The following is a 26,667-nucleotide window of genomic DNA, read 5'->3' on the forward strand; positions in this document are numbered from 1 at the left end:
AATGTCATGTCCACTACAACGGCTTGCATTGTCTTTAGCTCCGGACTTGTGCAGACCGGAGATTGCTTGCAACCCGAGAATGTGATCCCTGGCCCGCTCAACAAGGTCGCCGCCAACGCGGCTAAGTCAAACCTGTTCCCGCCAAAGTTTATGACCCAGACTGACGTTGATCGTCAGTATCCGGGCGATCTTCAGCTGTCTAATCATGTGGCCTGCTCCCCATCTTCTTCCACCCCGCCTACAACCTTGACCCGCATATCAAGGAACCGCCCCTCCCACGCCGAGAGTGATGAGAGTCAGTACCTGCATTATCTTGGCGGCTTTCTCGGCACCCGTGTATTCGTTCAAATCTTGAGCCCGAGTCAATCCTCTGAGCTTTCATTTTTCAGTCAATACTTTAATGAGAAGATGATTTGAAAAGATGAAAATTACCACTTCATTCATATAGATCATGTTACTGGCTACTCGAAGACAACTGTTTAGCATGATGCCCAGTTGTGACCGAAGGGTTGTGGATAAGCACGGTTACTCACCGCACAAGCCAAGTCGCAAAGCACCACGAATCAACGACTGGGAAAATCTGATTTATGATCGATGTACTTCAGGGATCCAAAGCCAGGGCGCTCGGATCAGCCTTGCCATGCCAGATGAGCACATGCAATGTCAGCAGCGTGCAGGACATCATACTATGGGGCCCCAAGATTTGGGAGGGCACACCAGCACGCAGATGATTTCCAGGATCTACTTAACCAACGTAGGACTTGGCGTAGGGAATGGTGTGAAAATAAAATCGATCTTGCACAATGGCTTTGCTACAATAACCTGCGACGACTGCGTGGATATTCGTCCGAGATTGCAGCTAGACCCTTTTGTGTACACTGTTGGTCGTATACTCACAGCAAATGAGAAGATGTAGGTGTTTGAACAATGTCGAATGTCTAGCGGAATTGGAATTAGGGTATATTTCATAATTATGCTGCCTTATACATCTTGCGTATCCGACTTCTTCAATTCCACAACTTCGTACTCCTTTGTGACGGTAATTATTCCCTTCGTTGATGCTGATGAGTCAACATTCTTCCAGACGCTTCTTCGAGGTGAAGAGAACAGCGAAGGGAAGTTGTTTGACTTGAAGAATTCTGGCAAAATGGTTTGCAGCAGTGGCCTCAGCGCCGGCACAGAGCCAGTAATGATAATGAAACCTGTCTCAACCACAGACCAGTTGTAGTAAGAGACGGTGACAACTACAATTGAAATCATGTCAATGATAGTCCAACGAGACAGGAGATTAGGTACTCACAAGTAACGTCAATGTTGTCGGCCAAACCCCGAAGAGACACAACCCTGACAATACTGAAGGCACAGGCACTATCACAATAGTTAGATGATAAATCCCCTCTAATCGTGCGACGGCATGGATGAGACTTACATCAGCCCAGTCAGAAACAGGGCACAAAGACATGCCTTCTGTGCTGCCGGCATCTTCAACCTCAGAAAATACGGGATAGGAGTGAGGCATATCACAAAGTCGGTCACGACGTTCACGATCCCCAGGGCAAGGACCACCGTCTCGAGTCCGTAGCACTTTCCTTGCTCCGGCCCTCCAATGACCCAGCTGAATTGCACAGGCGAGCACTGGAAGATGACCAAGAAGGCTTGGCACGTGCAGCACAGGATGACAAGAGCAGCTGTGGCAAAAAGGAAGAGTCGAAGGTATTTCAGTGGATTGGGAAAGATCCTCAGTAGGGTGGCGATGACTGAGATCTTGGCCAGCACGATGGAGGGTGAGAGCAGGATGAGGGCGAGGTAATTGAGTTTCTGGACCCGGGTGGCGACGGCGAATTGCTCCTCTTTGGTATCGCCTGGTAGATCCCAAATATGTCGTCCGACACCAACGGGCACAGCGGCGAGGTTGACAGCACAGAATGAGAAGAACCAGAAGGCGGAACCGATCATGAGGTCTATCGTCCGGAGCATGGTTAGTACAAAGGAAAGAATGAAGTCCTTGAGCCAACACTACTTACAGTCATCCAGATACAACTTCCTTGTCATGGACAGCTTGGTGAAAGCCCTCAGAGAGACAAAGATAGCCACCAGACATATGAAAAGAATGTTGACAGTCAACACGGACCATGCCCTGCTGCTGTGGTCGGCGGTGCTGAAGGCTGTCAAGTCATCGTGCCCTAAGGACTCTTGAACGAACATATTGACAATATTACACCATTACCAAACCAGGCTGGAGCGATGCTTAAGCAGGTGAGTACCAAGATTCTAATAACATTAGTAGCTAAGAACGATCAACACGAACAGCCTCAGGGGCCTCCGTCGACCTTGTCACCCGGGCAGCCTTATATTTGAAGGCCGAGGCGGAAGTGCACGGCTCCAACTCAAATGGCAACATCCGATGGCTGCTCATCCGGTGTTGGACCCAGCAGCGAAGCGCTAGGACCCATTGTTCACCAGGCATTTACCGCAGTGGGCTGTGGAATCTGTGGAGAGTTCGAGCCTGAACAGACTGATTGTCCGTGCTCATATCCACAGCAGATGGGGACCCGGGTCTCAAAGTGGTGAGAAATGTCCGGCGCCTGCGGTGCGGTGATATGTTAACCTTATCGCCCGCTTGATCGTGTCACTTGGGCAAGAGTCGGCGCTCGCGTAATCTGCCGCTGCCCGGATTTGCCTGATGTTGGTCCTGGGTTGTTGACTCGACTGCCGCGGTCATCAGCACAACTCGCGCGGCGACATATACCGGCTGGGAGGATTTGGCAATCGGCTATCAATTAGACGTGGAGCCTGCATCGAGTAAGCAGGTCATTCGACAGGGTGCGATTGTCGCCTGCTGTTCCGCGGTTCCCACATTTGCCGCCAGCCTATGGAGAAAGGGGCCTGTGTCACACCTCACGTTTCGACGCTTAACAGCTACACGTGTAGCCCACGTGGGCGAAACCTCGGGTCAGACAATCAAACATCAATATCCGTTGTGCTCTGCTCGTCAACGGGACAAGCCGCTATAACATTTGAGGCAATGAAATTCTTGCAGGAGTAGCCGGTCACGTCAATGTTTTGACAACTTGGTGTCACGCGTGTGGGAAACACTGACGGATTGTGATTGTTCAATGCAATGCAAAGTGTTTGAATTTTAACCTTACGCAAGCGTTCAGCACGTTGTCGCAGGGACCATCCCTCCGGTACCCCCTGGCCACCTCCACAAGCCGTCTGTGCTGCAAAGTTGCTCCTTGATACATTAATGAGACGACGTCTACACGTTCTCGGCGTGCTCGTCCCTAACCTCTGGCTTACTATGCAAAACACCACCGTCGCTGCTCTCCTTCTCGCCGTCGCTGGGCAACTCTTCCATACCAGCCTTCCTCCTTATTCTTGCCATCTCCTCTGCTGAGGGAGGGACCCACTTGGCCGACTGGCGCGGGTTCACTCGTTCTAGATACATCGTATCTATTTCTTCTAACGTTCTGCCCTGGCCTTCAATGACGAAGAAATATACCAATATGCCGGCGACCAAGTTGCAACCAGCAAAGACGTAGCCCAGCGCAAAGTCGATATCTTCGGTTATGAACGGCGTGAAGAAGGCAATGAGGAAGTTCCATGTCCAGTTGCTTGCTGTTGCCAGAGCCATGCCCTTTGCACGGTACTTGGAAGGGTAGATCTCTGCAATGAGCGTCCAGACCATAGGCCCCCAGGTCGTCGCGTAGCCCAAGATGAACAAACAAGCCATGACAATAAGTGCGATGCCGGCTTCGGGAGTGCTCGATGGGTCGTTAACATCGAGAACGAAGTGACCCACAGATGCGAAAACCATGAAGAAGACAAACATCCAAATGGATCCAGCCACGAGACACTTGCGTCGGCCGTAGTGCTCCACGAGGTACAGTCCGATGAATGTTACTCCGAAGTTGATTCCGTTGAGAATCAGTTGCGTGACAAATGATGAGATCTGAACTGAATTGAAAATTGTCTGTCGACTGCCATTAGTATGGACATCTAATTGGCTGCACCACCTATTGTGCCGCAAGAGGGGGTACACATACCGTTCCGTAGTAGAAGAAGTAGTTGGCACCAGTAAGCTGCTGAAACATTTGAAGCATGATTCCAAGGGCAATCCGATATGCCATTCTAGGGGCTTTGAACATGTCAACCATGCCGGCAATAGGACCTGTTCCTTTCTGCTGCATCTCAGCGCGGAACTTGTGCTCCAGCTCCTCCATCTGTATATAGATAGCGTAGTGGTTGTCTGGAGCACCGTACACACGTTGCAGAGTCTCCTTTGCCTCTGCGCTACGGCCCTGGCGGTAGACATACCGCGGGGTCTCCTTGAAGCCCCAGATGCCGACACCAAGAATCAGCGTCCAGAGCCAGCCAAGGCCGACGACGATGCGCCACGAGCCGGAGTTATCCCGCTGGTGTGTGTACGTGCCATAGTTGAAACATGCAGCGAGGAAGATGCCCATCGTGATGAACAGCTGGTACGTGCACACGAGGGCGCCGCGGATCCATGGAGGGGCGGTCTCGGCCTGGAACATGGGCACCAGCAGGCTCAGTGCGCCGACGCCAAAGCCCGCGACCAGCCGGCCGATCATGAACTGCTGCCAGGAGGAGCTCGAGGCGACCTGGATGACGAACCCAACGGCGACAATGATGCTCCAAAAGCATATTGATGGCCTCCGCCCGAACTTGTCCGCGAAGGGGGCGGCGATGAGGGCCCCGACCAGGGTGCCTATCGACAGCAGACCGACAATCAGGCCGGATCGTACAGTACTGAACCCGTAAGACCCGTCGGGTTGCAGCTCGCCGAATCGTTGTAGGAAGTCGGGCATTTCTTGAAAGCCCGATATTTGACCAGTGTCGTATCTGCAGTTTCTTGTAGTCAGCGACTGTGCGTATGCAACATAAATTATGCATAGTTTGGAAACTCCAATGCGAGTGCATACCCAAAGATCAGACCACCCATGGACACTAAGAGACCCATACAGAAACTCCGGCCTGATACCCGCTTGAGAGGGGAGTAGTCAAGATGAGCAAGCTCTTGTCGAGCATCAGTGCTCGTTTCGGAGTTGGGATTGACATGGTCAAAAGTGACCTTGCCGTTTAGACTTAACATATCGAGGAACGGACTTCAAAAGAAGGAAATGGAGTATAATTGTAGCTCATCAGTATAGAGGAAAACAATGGAAGCAGTAAGTAGAGGCTGGAGAGATGAGAAGCGCGAAATGTTAGGAGCTCAAATGTAGGCAGTAAAGGGAAGTAAGGACGTTTTATGGCTGTACTATGTGATGCAACGCCGAAGAAGGGCCACTCTAGTGCAGTGTCGATGTGCCGTTCAAACCTTCTCCATAAATGATAGTCAGTCTCTCCACGGGGTCGCAGTTGTGGATATATGGGGAAGGTCCCAGCAGCAAACTCCACCAAATTAATGCTGCCCACGGGGTTAAAAAAAACCGCGAATCCTGCTTCCGTATGCCCAGGCCAGCATGACATCGATACAACGGCATGGGTTGTTCCTCCAGACTCGACCGTTTTGTCATTTCTGACCATCTGACCGTTGGGGGACTCGAGCTGATTGGCACATCCGCCCTACAATGACCACGACTCTTTGCGGCTCTGTGCGGCTGATCTCCCTGCTTGGCAGCGTATTGCCTGGCGACAGTAAAACATCCCGTTGGTCGGATAGACCGGGTACGGCACGGGTAACCGACGTCATACCCGCAAAAGCCTAGTCGACGTCATCCGCTCAAAAAATGTGCTTTCTTTTTGTGTACCACTGACTACCCAGTCGAGAATCGACCCACTTATCAGACACGTCTGTTGCTTTGTTACGCAGCGTTATTCCCTTCCCCAGATTGGCCCCCCGAGATTCAACTGGAGAAGAACCCACCGCTGAGGCAGATCCAATTCGGCCCGTTTCCCGGCGCAAGCTGGACAAGATCGTCGAGCGTGTCTTTTTCTCTTGCTGGCGCGGCACCACTCACCTTCACCGAGGTGGCACCGAGATCGATGACCATCGCGAGTTTATGCTCGCCCGGCAGCCCGGAATTAAGCACGTGCTGACCCCGTATCCATTGCAGTGGGAGTGATTACCAACATATCTGGGTAGCTTTCCTCGCGGCAAGAATACAAACCTGTGGGCCTGATAAGTCTCTGCTCCGCCGTGACTTCCGCGAGTGTCCATACATGCGCCTGTGACTCTGATTCTCCTGCACTAGAGACCATCTCTCAACTGCGAGGCGGTGTCTTCTTCGGACCGATTGGGATGCTGACCATTCTCCACGCATTATGTCGGGCAAGTTCCACGTTCCCTTATCCGTTCCTCGATACGATCAACATGTAAGCGGACCACTGGATAATTCTGAATTTCATCGGCACTACAGTGTTATTCGATTTAGTTTTTACTTCATGTCCGGTGGACGTCGACCTATCGGCCTAGATTAGACAGTGCCGTCGGTGCTCACAATCCCGAGGTCAGTGCCTGCACTGTCAATACACCACCAAGGCGGCATTCACGGATGTCAACGTAGGTATTGTAGGTGGAGCACACGGAGCTTGATTACCGGATCGCCGGCGAATCGCCGGGGCTGTTTCGGACCCGGCAGTCTATACTCCTTCCTCTGTAAAGGTTGATCTAGTCTGCGTGTGAAGCTCTCTGAAGTCCACATATACTCCGAACTTCCTGGGAACTGGTGCTCTAGTGTCATGCCATCCAATGAGCTACGCGGCACTCCTTTTTGGGTGACCGCCACGTGCAGGATCGGCTCTAGAGTTTCAGGAGAGCTGGCATGGTGGCAAGCAAACCGATTGATTGCATGCCAATGCCGATCATTGTGAATCTGGGACATGGCTCAACGTCAAACGGCCTGGTCCGATGTAGATGTGCCGTTGGACATGCCTGTCAGTGCACGGCCGGTCGATGTGAGAAATCAGCTTCAACTGCGGGTAGTTGTTTACTCTGAACGGGACTTAGTTGCCGCCCCCAGGGCACTACAAGGATGGCGAATGGCTGGCCCATGAACAATATTTCCAAGGTAGGACATTGCGCTGCTGCGAAATCTTGCTTACACATCCCGGACGCATCAATAATTGTTTCCGGTAGATGCGAGGACTAAACCCTTGTCACTGGTCAACTGGTGGCAGCTCAGCTACCAACACCAATTACTCATCTCAAGTCTTTCCTTGACTTCAGATGTCATGCCGAAGAAATGAACTATCCTCCAAAGTGCTGGGACCAAGTCTCATTTTATGACAGCGGCAACAACTCCCGAGATTTGCGGTTTCATCATACTAGCGAGCTATAGACAAGGGCTTGAAACCCACATAATTCAGCCAACCGAGCAAATTCAGGCTTCAGGAATTGACCGCGTTTCTGGAAGTGGACTGTTGTTACTAGGCGGAGATCACGGACAAAGTCGCCTTACGTTATGAAGGCAGAGGCCGTCTCGTGCTTTTATAGCAGCCCGCCTTAGTGTAGTAAGTATGCTTCAATAAGGAGACAGAGCAAAGAACCTTGGTTAAGAACTAGGAAACATGTAAAAATCCCAACAGATTTTGCCAAACCCTCCAGATAAGTAGATGATCAATTATCTAGCTGAAATTGTTGAATGAGACACAAAGGGCAGCAAAGTCCTCCCCAGAGCCACGAGCGTAATGTCACCAAGGTCGAAACAACTGAAATATTTCGTTCATTTTCTTCCATTGCCTCAATATTTTCCTCCTCACCTTGTTCATATTTCTTCTACTCCTTTCTGTCTCTTGTTTTCTTGTCTTCGCCATTTCATAGTGTCGCTGGCAAATAACGAGAGCCCAGTTGGAGCGCATTTACTAGAAAGACACATCTCAGAACAATTTTTCAAGTACGTCAAATAGGAGCTCTCAGTGGCTTGATAAAAAAGCTTTTGCAGCTTGCAGCGAGATTTCTCAATTTGATTGAGCTCTCAGCGCCATCACATCCATGCCTGAGACACGTGAAAGCGGACGTGTCATCCTAGCTACATACATTTCTTTCTAAAATCCATTAATTATCTCTTGATATTGATTTTTGGGAATGAACTAATAGACGATTTATACGCGTCATGAAAGCAGAGTTGGCCACACTGAGGAGGCCAGAATGGAGACATGCAAGTGTCCAAGACATAGATTCGTACAATGAACATGCCTGCACTGAGTCTTCATGACAGGACACAGATCAAAACTATGAGCATTCTCCGTTTAAAAATGTCGAAATGATGCATTTTAGCAATAACAAGAGGGCGGGAGGACCGATGTACTGCTAGAGGATGTGTGTCCCGGAGCTGTCTTGAGATGCGGCCGAAGCCGGGCTTGCGGGACGAACCAACATCCTATCTATATGTAGAAGGAGAAGTAGAGACAAATCAATTCATGGTACTTAGAGCTTTCAAGGGGCTCGCCAAGTATCTATCATCCCGTACGACATCAGTCTTACGACAATTCTTCCTCAGCATTCTCAGAGACCAATACTATTCTGGGGACCACCAGTACCGCCGCCGTTGACCGTTATCAGCATTCTCAAAGAGCTGCCTTCATGGAACTGGCCCTTTCTGGTCCTCATATAGTCTTCTCTACTTCGGTCTCTGATAGGGTTAGATTATCACTTTCATGCAGCCAACTTTGATAATCAGTTATCATCGCCATTGTCAAATGTGCGGTCAGAAGTACACCCTGCCCAACGCGCTTTGACCCGCTTCTGTTAGAAACATGAAATGCTAGCAGAGTTTGTGATCCACGACGATGAGTATTATTATGCACGAATCATCATGATATAGAAACACCTTGCTCGTTCAAACAATGTAGGATGGATTTTGCAAATCATGGAAGAATCCCGTAATGCTGAGTATGTTGGCTCATATCCTCCGTTTTGATAATATTGAGCCGTCATTAAGGCACCAAATGGTAGTCACCCTTCTTCGAATGAGTATTGCTGAAAGCAGGTCACTGATTGTCGCCCTATGCTATACGGTCCCAAATACCGAGGCTGGTAGCGATGAAGCGCCGTAGATATCCAGGGATTCTATATTAGTGGATCCAGGAGCATGGAACAGTAGTCACAAACCCTCAGTTAATCCTGCTTAGGTCAAGCTGAAGTAATCTCCCACTATCAATTGGAACAACTAGGTGCTGAAAGACCTAAGGGGTGCCTACGAAAGTAGTTTCCCACCCGTCATTCCAAGCTTGACCGCACGGATACGCCGGGCTACAGATGCCCGCCAGTCGGCTTTTTGCGCTAGATTAACCGTTCAATGCCAAAGAGACTGCGAAGAGTCATTAATTATATTTGAAAAGGTGGCGATATTCGCATAGTCGAATCCGATTTTCGACTTGTTGTTCCAGATGTAGGTGTAACGCTGCCTCTGATCTGATTCAATCACAAAATGTTCACGCGCCGGGTAATCTATTTTAGGTCCCGCCGACGACCTATAGATGCATGTATGCGAATACAGAAGAAGTTATCAACACATAATCTATGACATGTCCGCCCTGAGGCCGAATCTCTGGCATAAGGCTGCGTATTCCACCTTTGGAGTAGGAACTCTGGGAGTGGTTACGGCCACCCGCTCAATGCAGCCATTGCGATCGGACCTTGGTGTAATGATACATCTTTCCAAGGCATAGTAGTACGTTGAATCGATCAGTCAGTTTAGTCTGGGTCGGCATTGCCATTTCCCCGCGCATCTATATGCATGTCTCAAAAATCTATCTCTCAGGCGGAGAAGACATAACACGCACAACTGTATAATGTTGGGAAGACGATTTCTTGCTCCAGGGAGTCGTAATCGACTATCTCGATGATTATCCCACGGCATGCACAATCCCTGGGCCAATGCAGGCCCGGATTAGGCACACAAAGCACAAAGTATGGCCGGTCGTCTTCCGTGTGCTTTACAGAGCATTTGGCGCCTATTGTATAACATTTAGAGACGCCGCAATTCCAGATTTGCATGAGGAAATTCATGATATCAGACCGTGATGCTGCAATTGAGGTATTGATTTCTGGATTGTGCTATGCAACCCGATAAACATGCTGCTATGCTCATTCTTGTGTGTTTCAATCTACCTAGGTATCAATTCGTCGGAGTGACTGAATCTTCCGAAGAATCTGAATGCAACAATAACAAAGTCTAGATTCTACCGCAATTGTTCTAGGACAAATTTTGAATATCCACGTTGGCCTTTGTTTTCTTATCATCTTTGTAGGTAATGAGTTGATGGAGATCTCCGCTTGACTAAGCTTTAGAAGAGAATTTTGAGGGGACCAGAAATTGTCGGCTAAGATGAACTAATAATCCCGAAGCAGCAGCGCGATTTTAAAGTTGATGTCTCACACATGTAAAATTCTGGGCCCACGCCAAAACCCGAATTTCCCCCAATTTTCTTTTCCCCCTTACCACTCACTCAACACCGGCTGCCTCAGTGCATGTAGCACTAACCTGTGAATCACCACCATCTTGTGACGACAATTGCTCTAAGTTGCCACCGAGACCTTCCTTCGCTTCAATCTGATGAGTGATGAATTGATTCGCCTCTCATTCCATCCCAACAATTCGAATTCACTTGCACTGGAGCTTGAGCTGGACATCAACATTGAAGTTGTCTCGACGTCAGCATTGATATCATCGAGGAGGGAAGAAAAATCACGTCTCGATCAGGAAATCAGATTATCTGTCCCTTCCCATCCCAATTGGCAGGTCTGCAGCCAGGTCGGGTTTTCTCTGACGTCGCCCACACTTGCGATCCATCTGGCCATTTTCATGAGATCCGTAGCCAGAGAGAGAAACACACGTTGAGGAACTTGAAAAGTGGGGCTGGTCCGGCGCCAGCGAAAAAAGCATACCAGCGGCGAGCAGCGAGCAAGGAGAAGCGAGCAGCTAGGAGCTAGGAGCCAAGCACCCAAAGATCTGGCCGAATAAGGAAGAAAGAAAGCACGACCCCGGGAACCAAAAAAATTGACAGGGGCAGAAAGCAACTCCCGCCTGCCGCCAGGGAAAACAGAGAAAGAAAAACTTTTTTTCTTTTCTTTTCTATTCCCCTGGCCCTTCTCCCATCATCAAACACCATCCATCCCGTCCCCGTCCAAGCTTCAGACTCGTCCACTTCCCCGCCCTAATTGTTTTCGCCCACCATTCCATTCCCACTTACCATTGATTCACATCAATTCGGCAACCACTTTCTGTCGCCTTTCACTGATGACCGTCCATCATCCACTCAACAACGAATATTAATTGGGCCCGGGAATTCAAACTCAAAACAGCGGCCTCTGTTTAGCGCACCTGCACTTGACATTTCTGCACACTCCAGCGCAACCACCTCGTCTGCCAACGTGCACGAGATTGGTGTATATTTGTTTTATTTTCTTTTCTTTCTTCTTTTTGCTGCGCCTATCAGACGGCACCTTCTCACCTACACTACGATAACTCAAAATGCCTCGCCGTCAAGCTGCCTCAGCCGCTGTCGCCAGCGACGAGCCCCAGCAGCGACTTGGTCCTCTTACGAAGATCCTCAATGACCACGACTTTGCAGATGTCTTCCATGGTGAGGTAAGTCATCTTAGACTGATTTGAGTGTGCACTCAGTCCTCCCTGGCCACTTCAAAGCCCAGGCATCGCATGTGACGTGAATGCGTCCATTCATCAATATTTGCGTCACGCCACATCCACAATTCATCTCCCGTGTGATATTCGCTCATCAGACCCACTCTTACCGTTGCGCCCTCGCAGACTTCTTCCAAGTTCGGCCGCAAGATGACCAGCGCCCCCCACGGAGATGCAGATGGTGATGCCGACATGGTTGGCGATGATGGCCGCAACGGTCATGCAGCAGTCATAAACGGAACCACCAACGGAACTCCTGCTGGTTCCCGACTGCCTCGCAAGGGAAGCTTCGATTTCGAGAACACGCCCGTTGACCTGAATGAGCTCATGTTGCGCCAGCTGAAGGAGGATCGTGATGGTCTGCGCTACGATGTAGAGTGGACTCGTCATCAGGTCGGCATGGTTAACATCACGCCCGCCGAGTCTCGAAGCTACCAGTTGCGGCTCTTGGATCTTGGACACCAGCTCCGCCAGGTCAATCACCGCATCCACATGCGAGAGGCCGAGATGCACAACGCTTACCGCTTTGGTCCTGCTCCTGCGCCTTACGGCCACCAGATGTACACGCCCAATCCTGCTCAGCAAGTCTCATTCATGAATGCGGAGCCTCCTCAGGAGCGTCGTGGCCCAGGCCGTCCCCTCGGATCCAAGAACCGCGCTCGGGAATCTCTGGCACCGGCTTCCACTCCCGGCTCTCAGCCTCCTCCCAACAGCGCCCAGAAGGCTGCTGCTTTGGCGAGCGCCGGCGCTAAGCGCATACTGCCCTCCGAGATCACTGTGGCCACCCGTAAGTCTGGCAGCGCCGCACCCTGCACCCCCTTGTTCCGGATGTTCTGGTCTTTTTGGCCTTCCAACCGGGGCAAAAATGAATACCCCCTGTGTATTTGGTCATTCAGTCACACTAACCACGGAAAATGTAGCGAGCGGAGACGAGGGCGAGTCTCGTCCCTTGGCCAAGCGCCCACGTGTTGAGGTTGGTTCACCGCTGGGTAGCCCCGCGGAGGAGGACAACAAAGTTACGGGCGATGCCACCACGGTCGATGTCGCTCACAGCGGCGATACCACTAATGAGGATACCACCGTGGAGAACGTCGTAGCCGACGCAGCAACCCCGAAAATCAAGGCAGCGACGGGATCCGTCCTCGCCGCTCCTACTCCATCGACCCCCATCGTCCCATCCATCTCTGCCAACCCCAGCGGTGCGCACGTCGGCCCCAACGCCGTGGCCCAGGGCACCACGCCGGGAGGCGGCGCGGACGAGACCGGGCCGGGCGGCAGCGCATACCAGCGCCTAGGCCACTGGATGTGCACGCTGTGCACGTCGCAGAAGTACCTGCAGCACCCGGCACCCAAGCAGCCGTCGGAGCCGTCGTCCTGGCCCCTGCGCGACGTCAGCAAGATAGTTACGCACTACACGCGCATGCACGGGGAGCACAACCGTATGGAGCGCTGCATGGAGCTCGGCACCGCCCTGCAGGCCAACCTCGGGCCCTTCCGCTACTGGATCCAGGAGACCAAGCGCGAGAAGATCCCCCTCGAGGACGTCCGCGAGGCCCTCGCCACCCTGCAGCGCGGCCAGCTGCCCGACCTCCTCCGCCGCTTCTCGACCGCCGCTAGGGCGTTTCCTAACTAGAATGCGGCGAGAGTCTGGCGGTTGGGCCCTTTGTTTAGCTTGATTGTACGTATAGCTGAATGGAAGCTGGGATCGCGGAGGCTTCTGATTTCCCGTCCATTGTGGAGGAGATCTGGAACGCAATGGCCAATTGGAGAAAACGGTGAAAAGTGGAGCACGAAATTGGCTGTCACGGCGGTCTCCGACGGAGAGGTGATCACGAAAGACGAACAGAAAAGGGGCGATGTTGAAGCAGCACCAGCTCACCGATCCCTGTGTCCACACATCTGCTTGGAAAGATGCCTCCATTGACTAAAGAAAAAAAAAAGGTGGGGGGGTGAGTCACCCTCTATCACGGGCAAAGTGCCAGTCACCTTGGTTTTTTGTCAAAGAAGGAATGCAGCAATTTTTAGGGGCCCAAGCCCCTGTGTGTCACTATCACCATGAGGGTGGCTATCATTACGGGACCGGACCAGTATTGATCGGATGCGTTGAGTACACCATTTCAGCAAATCAGGGGGAACGGGCAACAACAAGCATTAACTGTGGATGATGAGGCGTACCGGCTTGGCTTGGGAATGACAAAAAAGGCGTTGGTGTTAATAGCTCTACGGGGTCTCCCCCTTGACGAATCGATATTTTTGGCCTTGAATTGAGTGTGCTTCATGTCTTTGTGTGACTCTGCTGCAAATCTGCATGACCTCAGCCAGCTCACTACACCTTCAGCCTGGCCTTTCTGGGTTTTGTCCCCCTTCTGCTGCATGTTTGCTAGAATCTGTGATTTACGGCCTGTGACGACCATGCGTGAAATAATGGGCTAAGTCATTATCAATTTTTGCGTCAGTCTCTCTCTTTGGCTTCTACACACATGTTGACAGCTTCTAGATACAATTGGACACCGCTGTCGCTGGTTTCAAAGCATATGCTTACCGACTACTTTAGAAGTCCTCATCATTATACCTCAATTTACCATTACAAATTCTACCCTGTTCAAGGACCTTCGTCCCCACTGCTGGCTCACGAGCTTGCTATTCTTATGGTTGCGAGACGGCATGCTTGACGGGGTTTCTCGCCGAAGTTGGTGGGACTGTTGATGTTGCGCTCGTAGGATTCACAGCGCGAATCTCATCCATCCGAATGACATGATGTTGGTTCTCATCATCAGACTCCCTTGTGCTCAACCATAAAGAACCACGCCGGCGGCGACTGCCCAGCCCAACCGGCCTGTCTGCGGCGCCGACTGTGTTGCCATGCGGGCGGGCGCTTGCGCCAGAACTGGACCCGGCGCCGGCATCCTTGGCGTCGCTTCCTGACAAGCTTTCTTCTTCAACGGGGTTGGAGAACTTGGTGTGCTTCTTCATCCGCTTCTGCCGGGCTGCTTTGACCTCGGATTTCATCTTTGTGACTTTGTCTTCGACCTTGCGCACGAGGTCTCTGCTCTTCCAGTCCAGGCTCAAGTATACTCTATCGTACAGGCCTGACTTAATTATCGTGAGGGTGATGAGGTACTTGTAGATGAGCCAGATGACAGTCCTGACGTAGTCGCTGAACGCGATGACGAGGGCAAAGAAGATTATGCCAGTGGATATTGCGACTGTAATCAGCAGTTAGTTGGAGCTGAGGGTTGCGACTCGAATGGTGTGGCTCTTACACATGTATCTGAACTGGCTCTGAAGAGTCATTGGATTGTCGTTACCCGCGATCTCCTTGTTGTTCATGCCGAAGATGCTCGCGATGAAGCCCAATGGGAGCTGTTGTGTTCAATCAGCCTAGACCTCACAGCCCGCTCAAATGAAAGAGTGCTTACGAAGATGATTGTCATAACAGTGAAGATGATGATGGCTCGACCTTGCCTCATCGTCTCCTCAGCTTGTTTAGTAGACTGCCAAGTCTGGAAGACGGAAGCCTGTTGCTGTTTGAGATTGAGGAGGTGGTCCAGCTACAAATGTCCGATATCAGCTGCAAATTCTCTTCGGGCCATTACAGAATCATCATGGGACTTACACTTGTTGACGTACTCTCCGCGCTCTTCCTCAGGCCCTCGAGCTCGCCGATCTGGTCGTCAACATCACTCAACAACTCGTCGGCCGTGTTGACAAACCAGAAATAGTCGTCGTGGCGTTTCCAATTCTTGTCCTTGGATTCGCCGACTGGGGTAGTGGGCAGCTTGTCCTTCCAGGTACCCGAAGGATCTAATATGTGAGTCACTTCTTTCTTGAACTTTTTCATGACATCCCTTTGCTGAGTTGTGATATATATCATTATGTCAAGCTCATCAATGATATCTTTGATCTCACGCTGTAGTTGTCCCTCCTTGTTGATGTTCAGTAGCGGGATGACGAAGTCGCTTAGGTTTGTTGGGAGATGACCCGGTCTAGCGAAGTTTCCGAGCTTTCCAGTCCATTCCCAAAGATGCTCGAAGCTGATAGTCTGCTTGTTATTCTAGAATGTTGTCAGTCGCTTGAAGCCGTGGTGTCTAGCCATGGTGTCTAGGAGCTGTACTTACAACGTTGCCGATCGACTCCGAGAAAATGTCCATTACTTGAGGTTGACGGTCCTGAATGAATAGTAAGCTAGGCAAGCTACTAGGAGAATGAGCGCCGAATAACCACTCACCTGGGTCTTGGTTCGGTCAAAAAAAGTGTTCGAACATTCATCCAGAATGATCAATGCCAGGTCGAACACCGTTCTTATGTGATCTTTTCTGAGGTTCTTCATCCTTGAGCGGATGGACTTGTGAACGCCAGAAGAGTCCTGCTTGTTCACGCCGTAACGTTTAGGGAAGCAGGTTATTATTGTCTGTTCGTCGAGAATCCACATCCACAACTGGTCAACCATGACCACTCGTGAAACTTTCCGGATATGATCTCGGCAGTGTGGACACCGATTGGCAATGTTTTTAATTTCCTCGGGAGTGCAATCTGTCGAGGTGGCGTGGTCTCGGGGGCGCCTATGTGAGAAGGCTGGTCTATTTTCATTGTTCCTTTCTTCACAGTCCCATTTGAATATTTGCGTTCTATCGCACTTTTCGTGTTTCAACTTCTTCAAATCCAGTCCTCGGCCTTTCAGTTTCTGTGTTGGTTTCAAGTTATGCCGGAGGTTCTGATCAACGGTCGTTCCACGATAGACGACTTGGTCTCGGTCTCTCGATTTAGTTGTCTTTAGGGTCCAATAGTAGGCCTGATCCAAGGTACGGCGTGGATGTAGAGGAGGATCATTGTGAAGGTATTTTTGGATGAACCTCCTATCTCGATAGTTCGCCATGGCTTCGTAGAGCACGGCAGCATCCAGTAGTATTTGCCCTACTGGGGTTCCTGCAATAATTCTGCTCTTCTCCTTCTTGAAGGGAGAAGATTCAGCGGCTCCTTCTTTGCGATTCTTGAGCCAGTTTCGCCAGAGGAAAGTACTAGCACGACGGGCAGGGCTCTGGGAACGTTGGTCGTCTTTCGGCCACGCCACATCCTTGCCTTTCTTGGACAGGCAAGGGATGGTCAAATCTCCGCGATCACTCTGTCGTTGTTTCTTTAGTCTGCTGTCCCTCTCTTGTCTCTCATCCCAATGTCTTTTAGACTCAGTATCAAGCGTCTGGGACAGCTTTTCCCTTTGTCGATCTGTCTCCCAGTGCAAATATGGCATCTTGGAGGTAGATAACCATACATCAGCTGATGGACTCTACGTAATTAAGTATGAATTACACGCTAAGAAAGGACTCACAAATAGAACAATATTCTTAGGTGCAGCTTCAACTTGGTCCGGATCTGAACCTCGTCAGTACATAACAGTGATGTCTGTGGCTCCGCGAAGATAAAGACACTTTGAAGTCTTTGGAGATGCCGCCAAGAGAATAGGAATGAAGCTCACTAGATGAGACCGTCTCACAAAGTGGCCGGAGATGTCGAGCATGAACAGAAGCCGACCGGCCCCCGTGTTGCTGTCCTTTCCAGAATTCGGGTCGCAGAATTGCAGATGTCTTAGTTCTCTTGTGCAACTTTCCTCTAAAGATTCCATCGTACTTTAGATCATCCTCGTCGAAATATCGCGCAATGGCTTTCTGACTTTGGAGTCAGCACAGTGTCCTGGAACTTTGTCTCTCGAGTAATTTGCTATCAATGGGGTTCATACCTCAATCCACTATAATCTGTTAAATGAACTGCATTGAAATTGAAAGGAAGTGGTTCTAGACAATCGCTTTGCATGAGGATATGGGGGCGAGACTGACCTGCATGTTATTTGCAGGGAAGTGAAAGTAGCTAATGCTTTCTTTCGGATGTGATTCCTTGGCCAAAGGATTCGACTTTTCCTTTTCTTTCAACAAATGAGACACAGCAATCTTGTGGTTCGGAAAATGGCCGTTGAATCGAGGGTCCTTGAGTTCTTTCTCCGGTTGAGACTGCACATATCGGATAAGGTATGCGTTCAAATCTCGATCGGGGTCGTAGGCAGGGGTTGAATACTGCGAATTAGAAGTACCTGGGTCTCTCTGCTCTTTGGAATTGGGCCGGCCCATGGTCAATCTCCAAGTCTGTACTGCCCTGATGCCGTCCGGGTCTGTGTATAACTCGCACGCTCTCCATGCCTTCATACTTTTCGCCAAGTTCCGTAGCAGAGAAGACTCCTCTCTGTCGTGTTGTAAGACGTGTCGTAGGTATTGGATGCGACGCAACTCGGACTCGACCTGCTTCTGATGCTCTTTGTCTAGGCGTTCGAAATATTGTTCCCTTTCACAAAACTCTAGACAGCCAAGATAGTGAAGTATCATATCTCTAACTTCATCATCCTTGTGTTCCTCTGCACTGAGGCATGTAGGTGTAATGTCGTGGTCGCCCATGCTGTGATCCGTGTATGCAGTGGACAATTTGGCATTTCAATGAATTGTAGGGCCTGCAAATGCGCAGAATTTCCGGAAACGCGGAAATGACCAGTATTTATCAAGGATAAATGTATATCTATACATCTTGGGCTGTAGGACAAAAACAAGCCTGGTGCGCATGCACCGACGCCCACTTGGCGACACATGTGAATCGGGGCCACTGAAAACCCTGGTAGATGAGGCTCTTCTGCACACACACCAATGTTTAGAGGAAGCAATAGCCTGTGCCGTTCATGCAGGCATCCAGTCAGCGCTGTCATCATTGGAGAATCTGCACTACGCCCCGGGACGCTTATTTCTCAGCGCCGAGGACGCCATCAAGATACGGGCGAATGGCCTTGGCTCGATCAGACCGGGATGGAGGGTGATTTGCAGCAAGTCTGCTCAGCTCGCCAAAATTTCTAGCCCTACCAACCATTATTTTGCAGATTGTGGTCCATTTTTCCTAGTAGTCAGACGGTCTTTTTGACTAGTCGCTGTGCTCGACGCGATCCTCGTAGGAATTCAAGATGGTGTAGGGACGAGGCTGTGGGATTCGCATGACAAATTCGGGTACACCGAGAATCGTGATGGCTGTGAAAAATCATCAGATGGTAGTCAACAAATTCAGACGGCGCAGTTGAAGTTCGCATGCAACCGATATATCGAAATAGCCAGATCAAGCCAAGCAGGGAAAATAGGCACCACGATCCTGAAACGGAAAGATTGGCTCAACCACTATGCAGAACAAACGAATCGAAGATTTGAGAGCCATCCGAGCAGAGCTTCAGTATCAGGTGAGCCATCATCTGGATCAAGAGTCACCATTGAATGTCAACCGCCACCCACCACCCACCACTTCATTATTTCAAGCTTGGTCGAGCGTCTGCACAAGAGATTCGTCGTTCCAAAGTCTTGCGCATGTCTGACAATATACGGAAGAGTTGATCGCCGCCAGGATGAAATGGCTGCTCATTTCCAGATCTGCAATGTTGCAGGCATCCAGGTCTTCACATCTGAGGGCGTCCACCGTTGGGATGTACTCAAGATTTCGTGACACTGCCGTCGACTTCGTCATTGCGCCCAGGCGTTCTTGGTTAGGAGGTCTGTGCAGCTGAGTGCCCATGATGGAATAGCCTAGGCAGAAATCAACGCTGAGTGAGGGGGAAATTCGACTCAGGACGTTCGATGAACAACTTAAGAAGTCGGGCGAAAGGCCGTCATTTGTAGCTCGGATTCTGTAGAGTAACTGACTATGCCGGAAACGGACGGTCGTCTAGCCATCGAGGGACGGGCGACGCTGAGACTCATTAGCCATGCATCGCTAGACATGAAGCCTCAAGCATCAGATAGGAAGTCAAGCATGACCGCTTGCTATTGAAATGACCATCTGCAGAATCATGATCAGCTTTGGGTATCACCTCCAACATGAGCGTGCGTACGCGTTGATCCGGACGAGGATATCGAGGTAGGACGTGAAGCGCGCCGCTTTGCTGAGTTCTCCTTGAAACCGGGCATGAGGACATGATGATGACCCGAAATTCATTTGGTTAGGCGCAGTCCTTGCGCAGATCACTGTCGAGCCCATTGCAAAGATAGTGAAAGTTTAAGGTTGGGATTTACAACTATGAGGACGGTTGATTGCGAAAACGAGAGAGTTAGAAATTCGCAATCGGGGGCTAGCTACAATCCGGAGCTAAAGCACGGTTTATTGTAAATCTTCCTGAGTGTGGGTGATGTGGTCGCTTAGATATTAATAGATCACTGAGTATGTGATGTTCCACCAAGAAGGGAACTCTCGTGGGCCCTCAACAATAATAGGGGTCTTTCCCGGGGACGCGTGCACTATTTTGGAATGACGGTTTTAGCTGCTCGTCACTGTCAGACAGCGATCGGTGTTAAGATATCGCTGGAGTCTATCGGCCTGGAACAACGACGCTTGGGCTTTTATGCTTTGTCCTCCAAGCAAAAATAGTATTAGCTCGATCTGCCAAGCCAAGATCGGTAGGGTCTTGCAGTTTTTACTGGCGGTCAATTGTTATGAGCCACCCTGGGAACCGCGTTCTCGGGTCCCAGACGTCAGCCGTGGGCCGGGCTGTCAGGTCGCTCCCGTATTCGTACTTCAACGTTCCGTGTGTGGTCTAGAAGCTTGCAGCACCACAGTTCTTCACCGCGCAAATTGAGAGCAGCTACCCTACCGACACGCAGGGCTGTGGCTTATCGGGCTTAATGGATTCAGTCGAGGCTATGGCTCTCTCGCTTCGTTCCGAACTTTCCATTATTGTAGTGCCTTCGCATCACAGGTACGAGAGCGATGAAGATCAGTTTAGCAGAATGTAGAAACATGGTCTATAAGATGAATGACAACTCCACGACTTAATGCAATGATTCTGAATATCCTCATCAGCATCTCTCCTATCTTGTCTATTGTTTCCTTCTTAGCCAGCTATACTGTTCTGTAATCCCGGGTCTCAATATCCACCTCGAAGCCCACGCTGCTGCAGCATCTTTGACCCACTGCCGCCTTCCTTGATCGAAACCATTCAATACACAAGACCGGAAACACATACCGAAAATGGGTCTCTTCGACTACCGATTCAAGCTCCCGGTACACCTCGTGGAGTTAGTCCTGATCATTGGAGTGTGCTCCATCTCCACTGCCCGACTCTTTCTGCCCGGTGTGAACACCAGGACCAGGGCCAACACGATAGCGCTGGGATTTGTAAGTCGGGAACTGCAAACTTTCTTTGATATAATCATTGATCGAGGCTAATTGATATATCTGTTGTTCTCAGTCGGCGAAATCCATTAACTTCATCCTTTACCAACTCCTGACGGAACACGTGCAGCGACTGCGCAGGTGGAGGAGCCTGAAGGCCTACAGCATCATCAATGGCTTGGAGGTCGTCTTCTGGGCGGCAGTCGTGTTCCTCCTCATCCAGGCGAATATTTCGGTCTGCGTCGGTGTAGGGTGCACCCTGAGCTGGGTCGTCGTGGGCATGTCCATCTGCTTGAGGTAAGGCTGACCCTCCCTCCTCCCCGACCGTCGAGATCCGAAACAGACCGTAGAACTAACCTTGTCTTCATAGTATGCTATCAGCTTATGCGTTCGGAATCGCCTTCTTTGCCTTCCGTGAGATGCGCGCGGCGCAGAGAGTCGGCCGCCACGGCGATGACACCCACGAGCTGCGACACCAGGTGCACCACGATCGGTACTCCACCTCGGTCAGCAGAGAAGATATGAGGAAGTAATGAAAGAAAATTGCTCGATAAAATCCACTAGGATGGAAAGTTCAAATGTCATGGCGTAGCTGGGAAGAAAGGGCTAAAAGGAGACCCGGGACTATAGGATTTGTTGCTGGCTCAGTGGGTACTGCATGTGCAGCATTGGTCGTTTCATGGATGTTATTTTTTTTTGTTTTCATCGTTATACAGGAGGACATTGGACCGCTAAGCGAATAGATGCTCGACAAGATGAAACGGGTAGAATGATGAATGGGATGATACCAGGGTAGAAATTGATTTTTGTTGGCTTTACCACGGGCCCACTGAAGTGTGGAATAGGCCAGAGCAAACTTCATCCGAGAAAATGCTACTAATGATGCGAAGTAAGACGTAGCCCTGATAGCATACTCATAAAAGCCCAAGCCGGAAAGAAAATTTAGATGGTATGATGGCGCCGTAGTCGTCACACTACGGCTGAGGCTACATGCCATGGAAAAGGTTGGAATGTGTGAATGCCCTCTGGAATCCGGTATACTCTTGCGTGGCCGTGTCGTCACACGATATTTGGCGCAGCGATACTCGAACAGCTATCATGATATATCGCGACTACTGACCAACATAATATCAAAACACCAGATACTCCGACAGCAGAAGCAGCGCGATATACCTGCAAAAACAAGATCAAATCCCAACGGCAGTGCCTCTACTGACAGCACGCCTTACCACCCTCCCCAATCTTCAACTCAGCAACGCCATCCACAACCCCGTTGAGCCCCACGCTGCAGTTGAACTCCTGCCGACTGGGCGGCACATCCAGCGCCGGGTTCCGATCAAAGAAGTTGACAGGCCGCATGGTAACCTTGAGCATCTCCATCGGCATGACAGGGAAGTCCTCAACCCGAGGAATATGGTTGATGCCAAACTGGACCCAGACGACCGGGCCGGGGCTACCGGCAGCAGCAGGGGCGAGGTCATCCTGACGGCCCGCCCACGCCCGCACGCCGGTGCCGCCGCGCGACTGGTTCGTGTAGTAGCCGCCCGCGAAGAGCTCGTTCTCCGCGTACCGCGTGACGTAGATGCTGTGGTCGGCGAACTCGGCGCGCCGGGCGTGGTAGCTCTCGGCGTCGGCGAGGATGGGCTGCATCGGCGGCACGTGCAGCTTGTAGGCGACGCTGCTGCCGTTGACCGGGTTCTTGACGCCCGTGTTGACGATCTTGAAGGTGCGGTTGTTGGCGGTGTCCAGGTCGTACCCGCCTGATGTCGTGATGGGCGTGCGCTTGACGGTGTAGCCCACGCCGTGCGGGTTCTCCTTTGCGTCGCGGGGGAGCGCGTGCGCCTCCTCGTAGACTACCTGCTGGTTCTCTGCGCCTGCGATCATTGGGTCCACGCGGAGTGAGAAGAAGTGCTGGTGGTAGGCGGCTAGCACGCCCGGGTGCACGACTGTGCCGTAGGGGTGCGGCTCCTTGGTGAGGTCCAGGTCCACGGGCTGCGTCGACAGGATGCCGGTTGCACGGACTTCGTAGGTGATGTCTCCGGCCAGGCTGAAGTTCCAGGCGAGAATGTATTCGTAGTTGCTGACCGTCAGGATGGTCTGCAGCACTAGCTCGCGGTTGCGCACGGCGACGGCACGGTTGGTGCGGTAGTTGGTGTGCTTCCACAGGAGGCCGGAATCTTGCTCGTGGATACAGACGACGTTGGGGTAGTCCTGGGGCTTGCCCTCGGTGTCCGCCAGTACGCTTGAGATGTAGTAAATGGAGCCCAGGCAGTCGCAACCCAGGCTGAGATTGTTGGCCATGATGCCAGCTCCGACATCACCTAGGTCGAAAGCCTGCTTCTTGTGGAAGGGGTGACGCGGATCAGCGTAGGGGATGGCCATGTCGGAGAGGGATAGACGATAGAACAGAGGCTTGCCGTCGTAGTGCACATCGTACAGGACCATGCCCTCGCGCTGGTTAAAGCCGACTTTGAATTCCCACTTCTGCCATTTGATCACCTTGCCCAAGCCGTCTGCACTGAACTCCTCGACGGTAAAACTTGCTCCCTCGGGTTGAACCACCCGCAGTGGCTTCAGGTCCTTTCGGAGCCCATTAGGCTGCGCCTCAGGAATATATTCGTTTGGTGGCACGGGACCCTTCCACGCCTCGAGCGGCTTCACGGTGGTGTCTTTGCCGGTGGGCACGATGTCGATCCGAGTGACCTTATAGTCAACAGTGTCGACAACAGGCGAAATGGGAAGTGGGAATGCGTAGTGGCAGCTGTCTTCCTCCCGTGAGTTTTGTGGGTCGCGCATGTACAGGAAGCACTGCTTGACCCGCTTGTGGTCGGAGAAGAGGCCCTCGTGGACGCCATCGGACCCGTAGATCCAGGGATCGGAGACGACAACACTGCCCTCTGGCAGCTTCAGCTTCTCCAGCTCGGCTTGCACGCCGGGATCGGCTAGCATGGCTTTCTCGATGGCGATGATCTCCTCCCCATCACCGGGAGCGTGAATGAAAGGGCCGAGCCGGACATTGCTCTCGACTTTGGCGGTGCTGAGGTTGACGACAGCTTCGTGCAGTTTATCCTATGAGCGTATGAGTTCTTGCTCGTGGGTTTAGTGGGAGAATTTTGGTGATCACGGAATGCATACAGTGTTGCGAAGGTAGTACACCACCTGGCTCCTTCTATCAATGGATTTGACTGGCCGGCCAGCCCTCTCCGCCTCCAAGTATGGAGCCAACTCAGTCTTTGGTGGCTCCAAGAGGGTGACAACCTTGAACTGGAACTTGGTGCCCTCGGGCCATTGTGCCCTGATCAGATCTGATGACTGAGTGATCTCATTTGCAGTCAGGGGGCCCAGAGGGTGTGATGGTGCCGACTTCTTCTCGACGCCGTTGGCACTGGTAGTGGTTTTGGTCTGGCTGAGGGCTGCCGGCTCCGATGCTGTGGATGTTGTAGTGTCGTTGGCAGTCATGTTGCTGGTTTGAGGACAGTGCTAAGAACCAACCAAACAATGGGGCAAGATATGTGAGGGTCGAGTCAAGCCCAAGCGGATAGTGAATCTATAATTTGGCTTGAACTGGTTTTATACTCGTCTACCGGGCCGGTTTTGGGGAGAAACAAATTCCCTTCAGTGAGGAAAGCGAGACGAGATAGAAGACGCCCGTGGTGATAAACCGGCAAGTTTATAGTCTAAAATGCCAAACACGTTGCCTACTATCGTTCTGCTGATGACCCGTCGAGGGGGGGAACTCTGTTTCCAAATTTGGATGTTAAAGGGAGAAACCCACGGGCGACGAGGGTCATTCTGGGCAAACGCTTATCGGAGATCTGCCCCACGCACCCCTCCCTCCTCGCCTCGAGGCCGGTCCCGATATCGAAGTGATTCGGGTGGGAAACTAAAACCGGGTGGACATGCCGCAACGGGTCTAATGCAAGCCAAAGCCCAAACTCAGGATGATTTAGAATGGTCATTGGGTCTTCCCAATTGTGCTCCTGTCGTGCGGCCGCCTTCTCAGGGATGATCGTTTCCCAACTCCCTCCGGACCCGGCAGATGATGCCGCTGTGGAGGCTTACTCCCGGACGGAGAGTCCATGGCTGACCTCCGATGCCCACTCGGCTGCCGACGGTCCCGAGTAGCCGATGATACCCATCTCTCGGGAAGAATATATATGCTGTGCTTATGGTAGAAAACGCAGAAGCCCCCGATTCTGCGTATCGCCTGGCATGCTTTGCTGACTCGCTGAGTTGCTGGAATGCTCGAATCGGCCGACTGGAAAAAATTGATCATTGGCTGCGTCGACCATGAATGTAATGTACAAATTTTTGGACCGCAGCGTCGCTCCTCGCCGCATTGAAATGAACGCGTCGCTCCACTATTAATGTAGCCGGCAGCCTCGAGCCATCCTCCACACCTCTCCCGAGAGTGGTCGTTCTCCCATGCAAGAAACCTGTCCGATCCTCCAGAAAGCTGATATGTACCTGACCTTGAAGCAGTGCTTTCATAAACTGGCTGGGCTGGGTTCCCAATGCTGAATTCGACTAAACTCGCGACCTGCCCCATCTTCCCACCACCTGTTGATCAGAAGATGCCCTTGGTCACCCAGCGGCTGGCGCTGACCATCCACAATCTCGAGTACCACTGGTGAGCCTTCTCCATGTACTTGGGCATGGGCCCCAGGATGCCGTCGTGCTTGTTCTTGGAGTCGAAGAAGCAGCTCTTGAGGCCCAGCTCGACCTCGCCCCGCTCCTTGTCGACCTCGGCGTACATGACGAACAGGCCGTCGCTCTCGCGTGGGCCGGGGTTTCGAGAGGGGCTGTCGCCGCAGCGCACGGTAATGGCCGAGGGTGTCTTCTCGACGACCTCGAAGTGGTCTGTTATTCGTGTGCCGGGCTCGTAGTTGGATGTGGCCAGGTCGCGCGGGGACCAGAGCTGGTCGGAGGTCTGGGCTTGGTACTTGTTGGCGAGGATGCGGCGCTGGGAGTGGTAGCCTGATTGATTTCCGAGTTGTTAGTATTTGGGCCCATCATTAATCATAGACCCAGCGCAAGAAGAATAGAAGAGAAGCATAGAAAGGTGTAAGGAAGCCTACCCCAGCCGGCCCAGACGCCGCGGCAGAACTCGAGCGCTAGGTCGCCTTCCTTCTCCAGCAGCTCTGGTCGGATCTTGGATAATGGTATGCGTTTGATGCAGACATCTTGGGTGGAGGGGTTGCCTTGCACGTTGTAGCGGCGGTAGGTATTGGAATTCCAAATGGGGTCTTCGCGGGGCAGCGGGCGGATGATGGAGGTGGAGCCGGCGACGTAGCCCACGAAGGCGGTGCCTGTGAGGACGGTCGTGTATAACGTCTTTTTGATGATACCCATTGTGTCTGGCTGTTTTCTCATGGGATAACAAGAAGGGGAGACACAGGCAGGGAGAGAAGAGACAATGACAGGCTGGCGTGGTGCTGCAAAAATTAGCTGGGTTGGAGTTTTGGAATTGGAGCTGGCAGGTGGTTTGTCGCGTGATGGTTGCGTCGACACAGTACAAACATGCGCCTCCCCCCAATGCCTCATGGTCAGGGCGGGTGGAGAGCACGGCAGAGCTCCTCAGCCTGCACCCATGCTTAACTTGGGTGTTAGACCTCGGATGATGAGCGACCAGCCCTGCCTTCTTTGCAGCTTTTCCGATGTGCCCCTAAGATTTCGGCCCTGGGAGCTCCCCCAGCCCCCTGTAAATGTGCCGGTTCGCGGGGTAACTCGGGACGGTCGACGTCGCTGTTCGGGCTGTCCCGGCCCCGAAGCACCCACAATCATCAACGCTGCACAGTGTTGGTACATGTCTGCATCTCATCTCAACGGCGAGATCCGTCTCTCAACACCAATTAAGAAATCCAATTACAGTCAG

General features: G+C 51.7%; 9 protein-coding genes across 9 annotated transcripts; 3 read left to right on the forward strand and 6 right to left on the reverse strand.

The window, feature by feature from the left end:
* Positions 1-6: 6 nt before the first annotated feature.
* On the forward strand, positions 7-417 carry J7T55_003906 (uncharacterized protein; the record flags this gene model as incomplete). Its single annotated transcript, XM_053143261.1, has 1 exon — positions 7-417. One exon carries the CDS (start codon positions 7-9, stop codon positions 415-417), a length of 411 nt encoding a protein of 136 aa, XP_052994148.1.
* Positions 418-981: 564 nt separating this feature from the next.
* J7T55_003907 (hexose transporter) lies at positions 982-5,116 on the reverse strand (the record flags this gene model as incomplete). Its single annotated transcript, XM_053143262.1, has 10 exons — positions 982-1,244; positions 1,301-1,368; positions 1,430-1,961; positions 2,025-2,158; positions 2,472-2,585; positions 2,634-2,773; positions 3,150-3,235; positions 3,301-3,952; positions 4,047-4,866; positions 4,947-5,116. The coding sequence occupies 10 exons, from the start codon at positions 5,114-5,116 to the stop codon at positions 982-984; spliced, it is 2,979 nt and encodes a 992-aa protein (XP_052994149.1).
* Positions 5,117-5,870: 754 nt separating this feature from the next.
* J7T55_003908 (uncharacterized protein) lies at positions 5,871-6,287 on the reverse strand (the record flags this gene model as incomplete). Its single annotated transcript, XM_053143263.1, has 2 exons — positions 5,871-6,059; positions 6,135-6,287. 2 exons carry the CDS (start codon positions 6,285-6,287, stop codon positions 5,871-5,873), a joined length of 342 nt encoding a protein of 113 aa, XP_052994150.1.
* Positions 6,288-11,441: 5,154 nt separating this feature from the next.
* On the forward strand, positions 11,442-13,245 carry J7T55_003909 (uncharacterized protein; the record flags this gene model as incomplete). The annotated part of the gene is made up of 3 exons (XM_053143264.1): positions 11,442-11,558; positions 11,739-12,399; positions 12,533-13,245. 3 exons carry the CDS (start codon positions 11,442-11,444, stop codon positions 13,243-13,245), a joined length of 1,491 nt encoding a protein of 496 aa, XP_052994151.1.
* A 1,013-nt stretch (positions 13,246-14,258) lies between these two features.
* Positions 14,259-18,052, reverse strand: J7T55_003910 (nkyrin repeat protein; the record flags this gene model as incomplete). Its single annotated transcript, XM_053143265.1, has 10 exons — positions 14,259-14,818; positions 14,876-14,975; positions 15,032-15,163; positions 15,229-15,666; positions 15,841-16,050; positions 16,531-16,786; positions 16,939-16,982; positions 17,086-17,155; positions 17,238-17,275; positions 17,444-18,052. 10 exons carry the CDS (start codon positions 18,050-18,052, stop codon positions 14,259-14,261), a joined length of 2,457 nt encoding a protein of 818 aa, XP_052994152.1.
* A 511-nt stretch (positions 18,053-18,563) lies between these two features.
* J7T55_003911 (uncharacterized protein) lies at positions 18,564-19,199 on the reverse strand (the record flags this gene model as incomplete). Its single annotated transcript, XM_053143266.1, has 2 exons — positions 18,564-18,667; positions 19,004-19,199. The coding sequence occupies 2 exons, from the start codon at positions 19,197-19,199 to the stop codon at positions 18,564-18,566; spliced, it is 300 nt and encodes a 99-aa protein (XP_052994153.1).
* Positions 19,200-20,648: 1,449 nt separating this feature from the next.
* On the forward strand, positions 20,649-21,325 carry J7T55_003912 (cytochrome p450; the record flags this gene model as incomplete). The annotated part of the gene is made up of 3 exons (XM_053143267.1): positions 20,649-20,795; positions 20,869-21,089; positions 21,163-21,325. 3 exons carry the CDS (start codon positions 20,649-20,651, stop codon positions 21,323-21,325), a joined length of 531 nt encoding a protein of 176 aa, XP_052994154.1.
* A 676-nt stretch (positions 21,326-22,001) lies between these two features.
* Positions 22,002-24,251, reverse strand: J7T55_003913 (copper amine oxidase 1; the record flags this gene model as incomplete). Its single annotated transcript, XM_053143268.1, has 2 exons — positions 22,002-23,861; positions 23,928-24,251. The coding sequence occupies 2 exons, from the start codon at positions 24,249-24,251 to the stop codon at positions 22,002-22,004; spliced, it is 2,184 nt and encodes a 727-aa protein (XP_052994155.1).
* Positions 24,252-25,359: 1,108 nt separating this feature from the next.
* On the reverse strand, positions 25,360-26,144 carry J7T55_003914 (uncharacterized protein; the record flags this gene model as incomplete). Its single annotated transcript, XM_053143269.1, has 2 exons — positions 25,360-25,769; positions 25,871-26,144. 2 exons carry the CDS (start codon positions 26,142-26,144, stop codon positions 25,360-25,362), a joined length of 684 nt encoding a protein of 227 aa, XP_052994156.1.
* Between the last annotated feature and the right edge of the window lie 523 nt (positions 26,145-26,667).

This window comes from Diaporthe amygdali (assembly GCF_026229845.1).
Source record: "Diaporthe amygdali strain CAA958 chromosome Unknown NODE_13_length_1014660_cov_65_381101, whole genome shotgun sequence".
Lineage (NCBI taxonomy): Eukaryota > Fungi > Ascomycota > Sordariomycetes > Diaporthales > Diaporthaceae > Diaporthe > Diaporthe amygdali.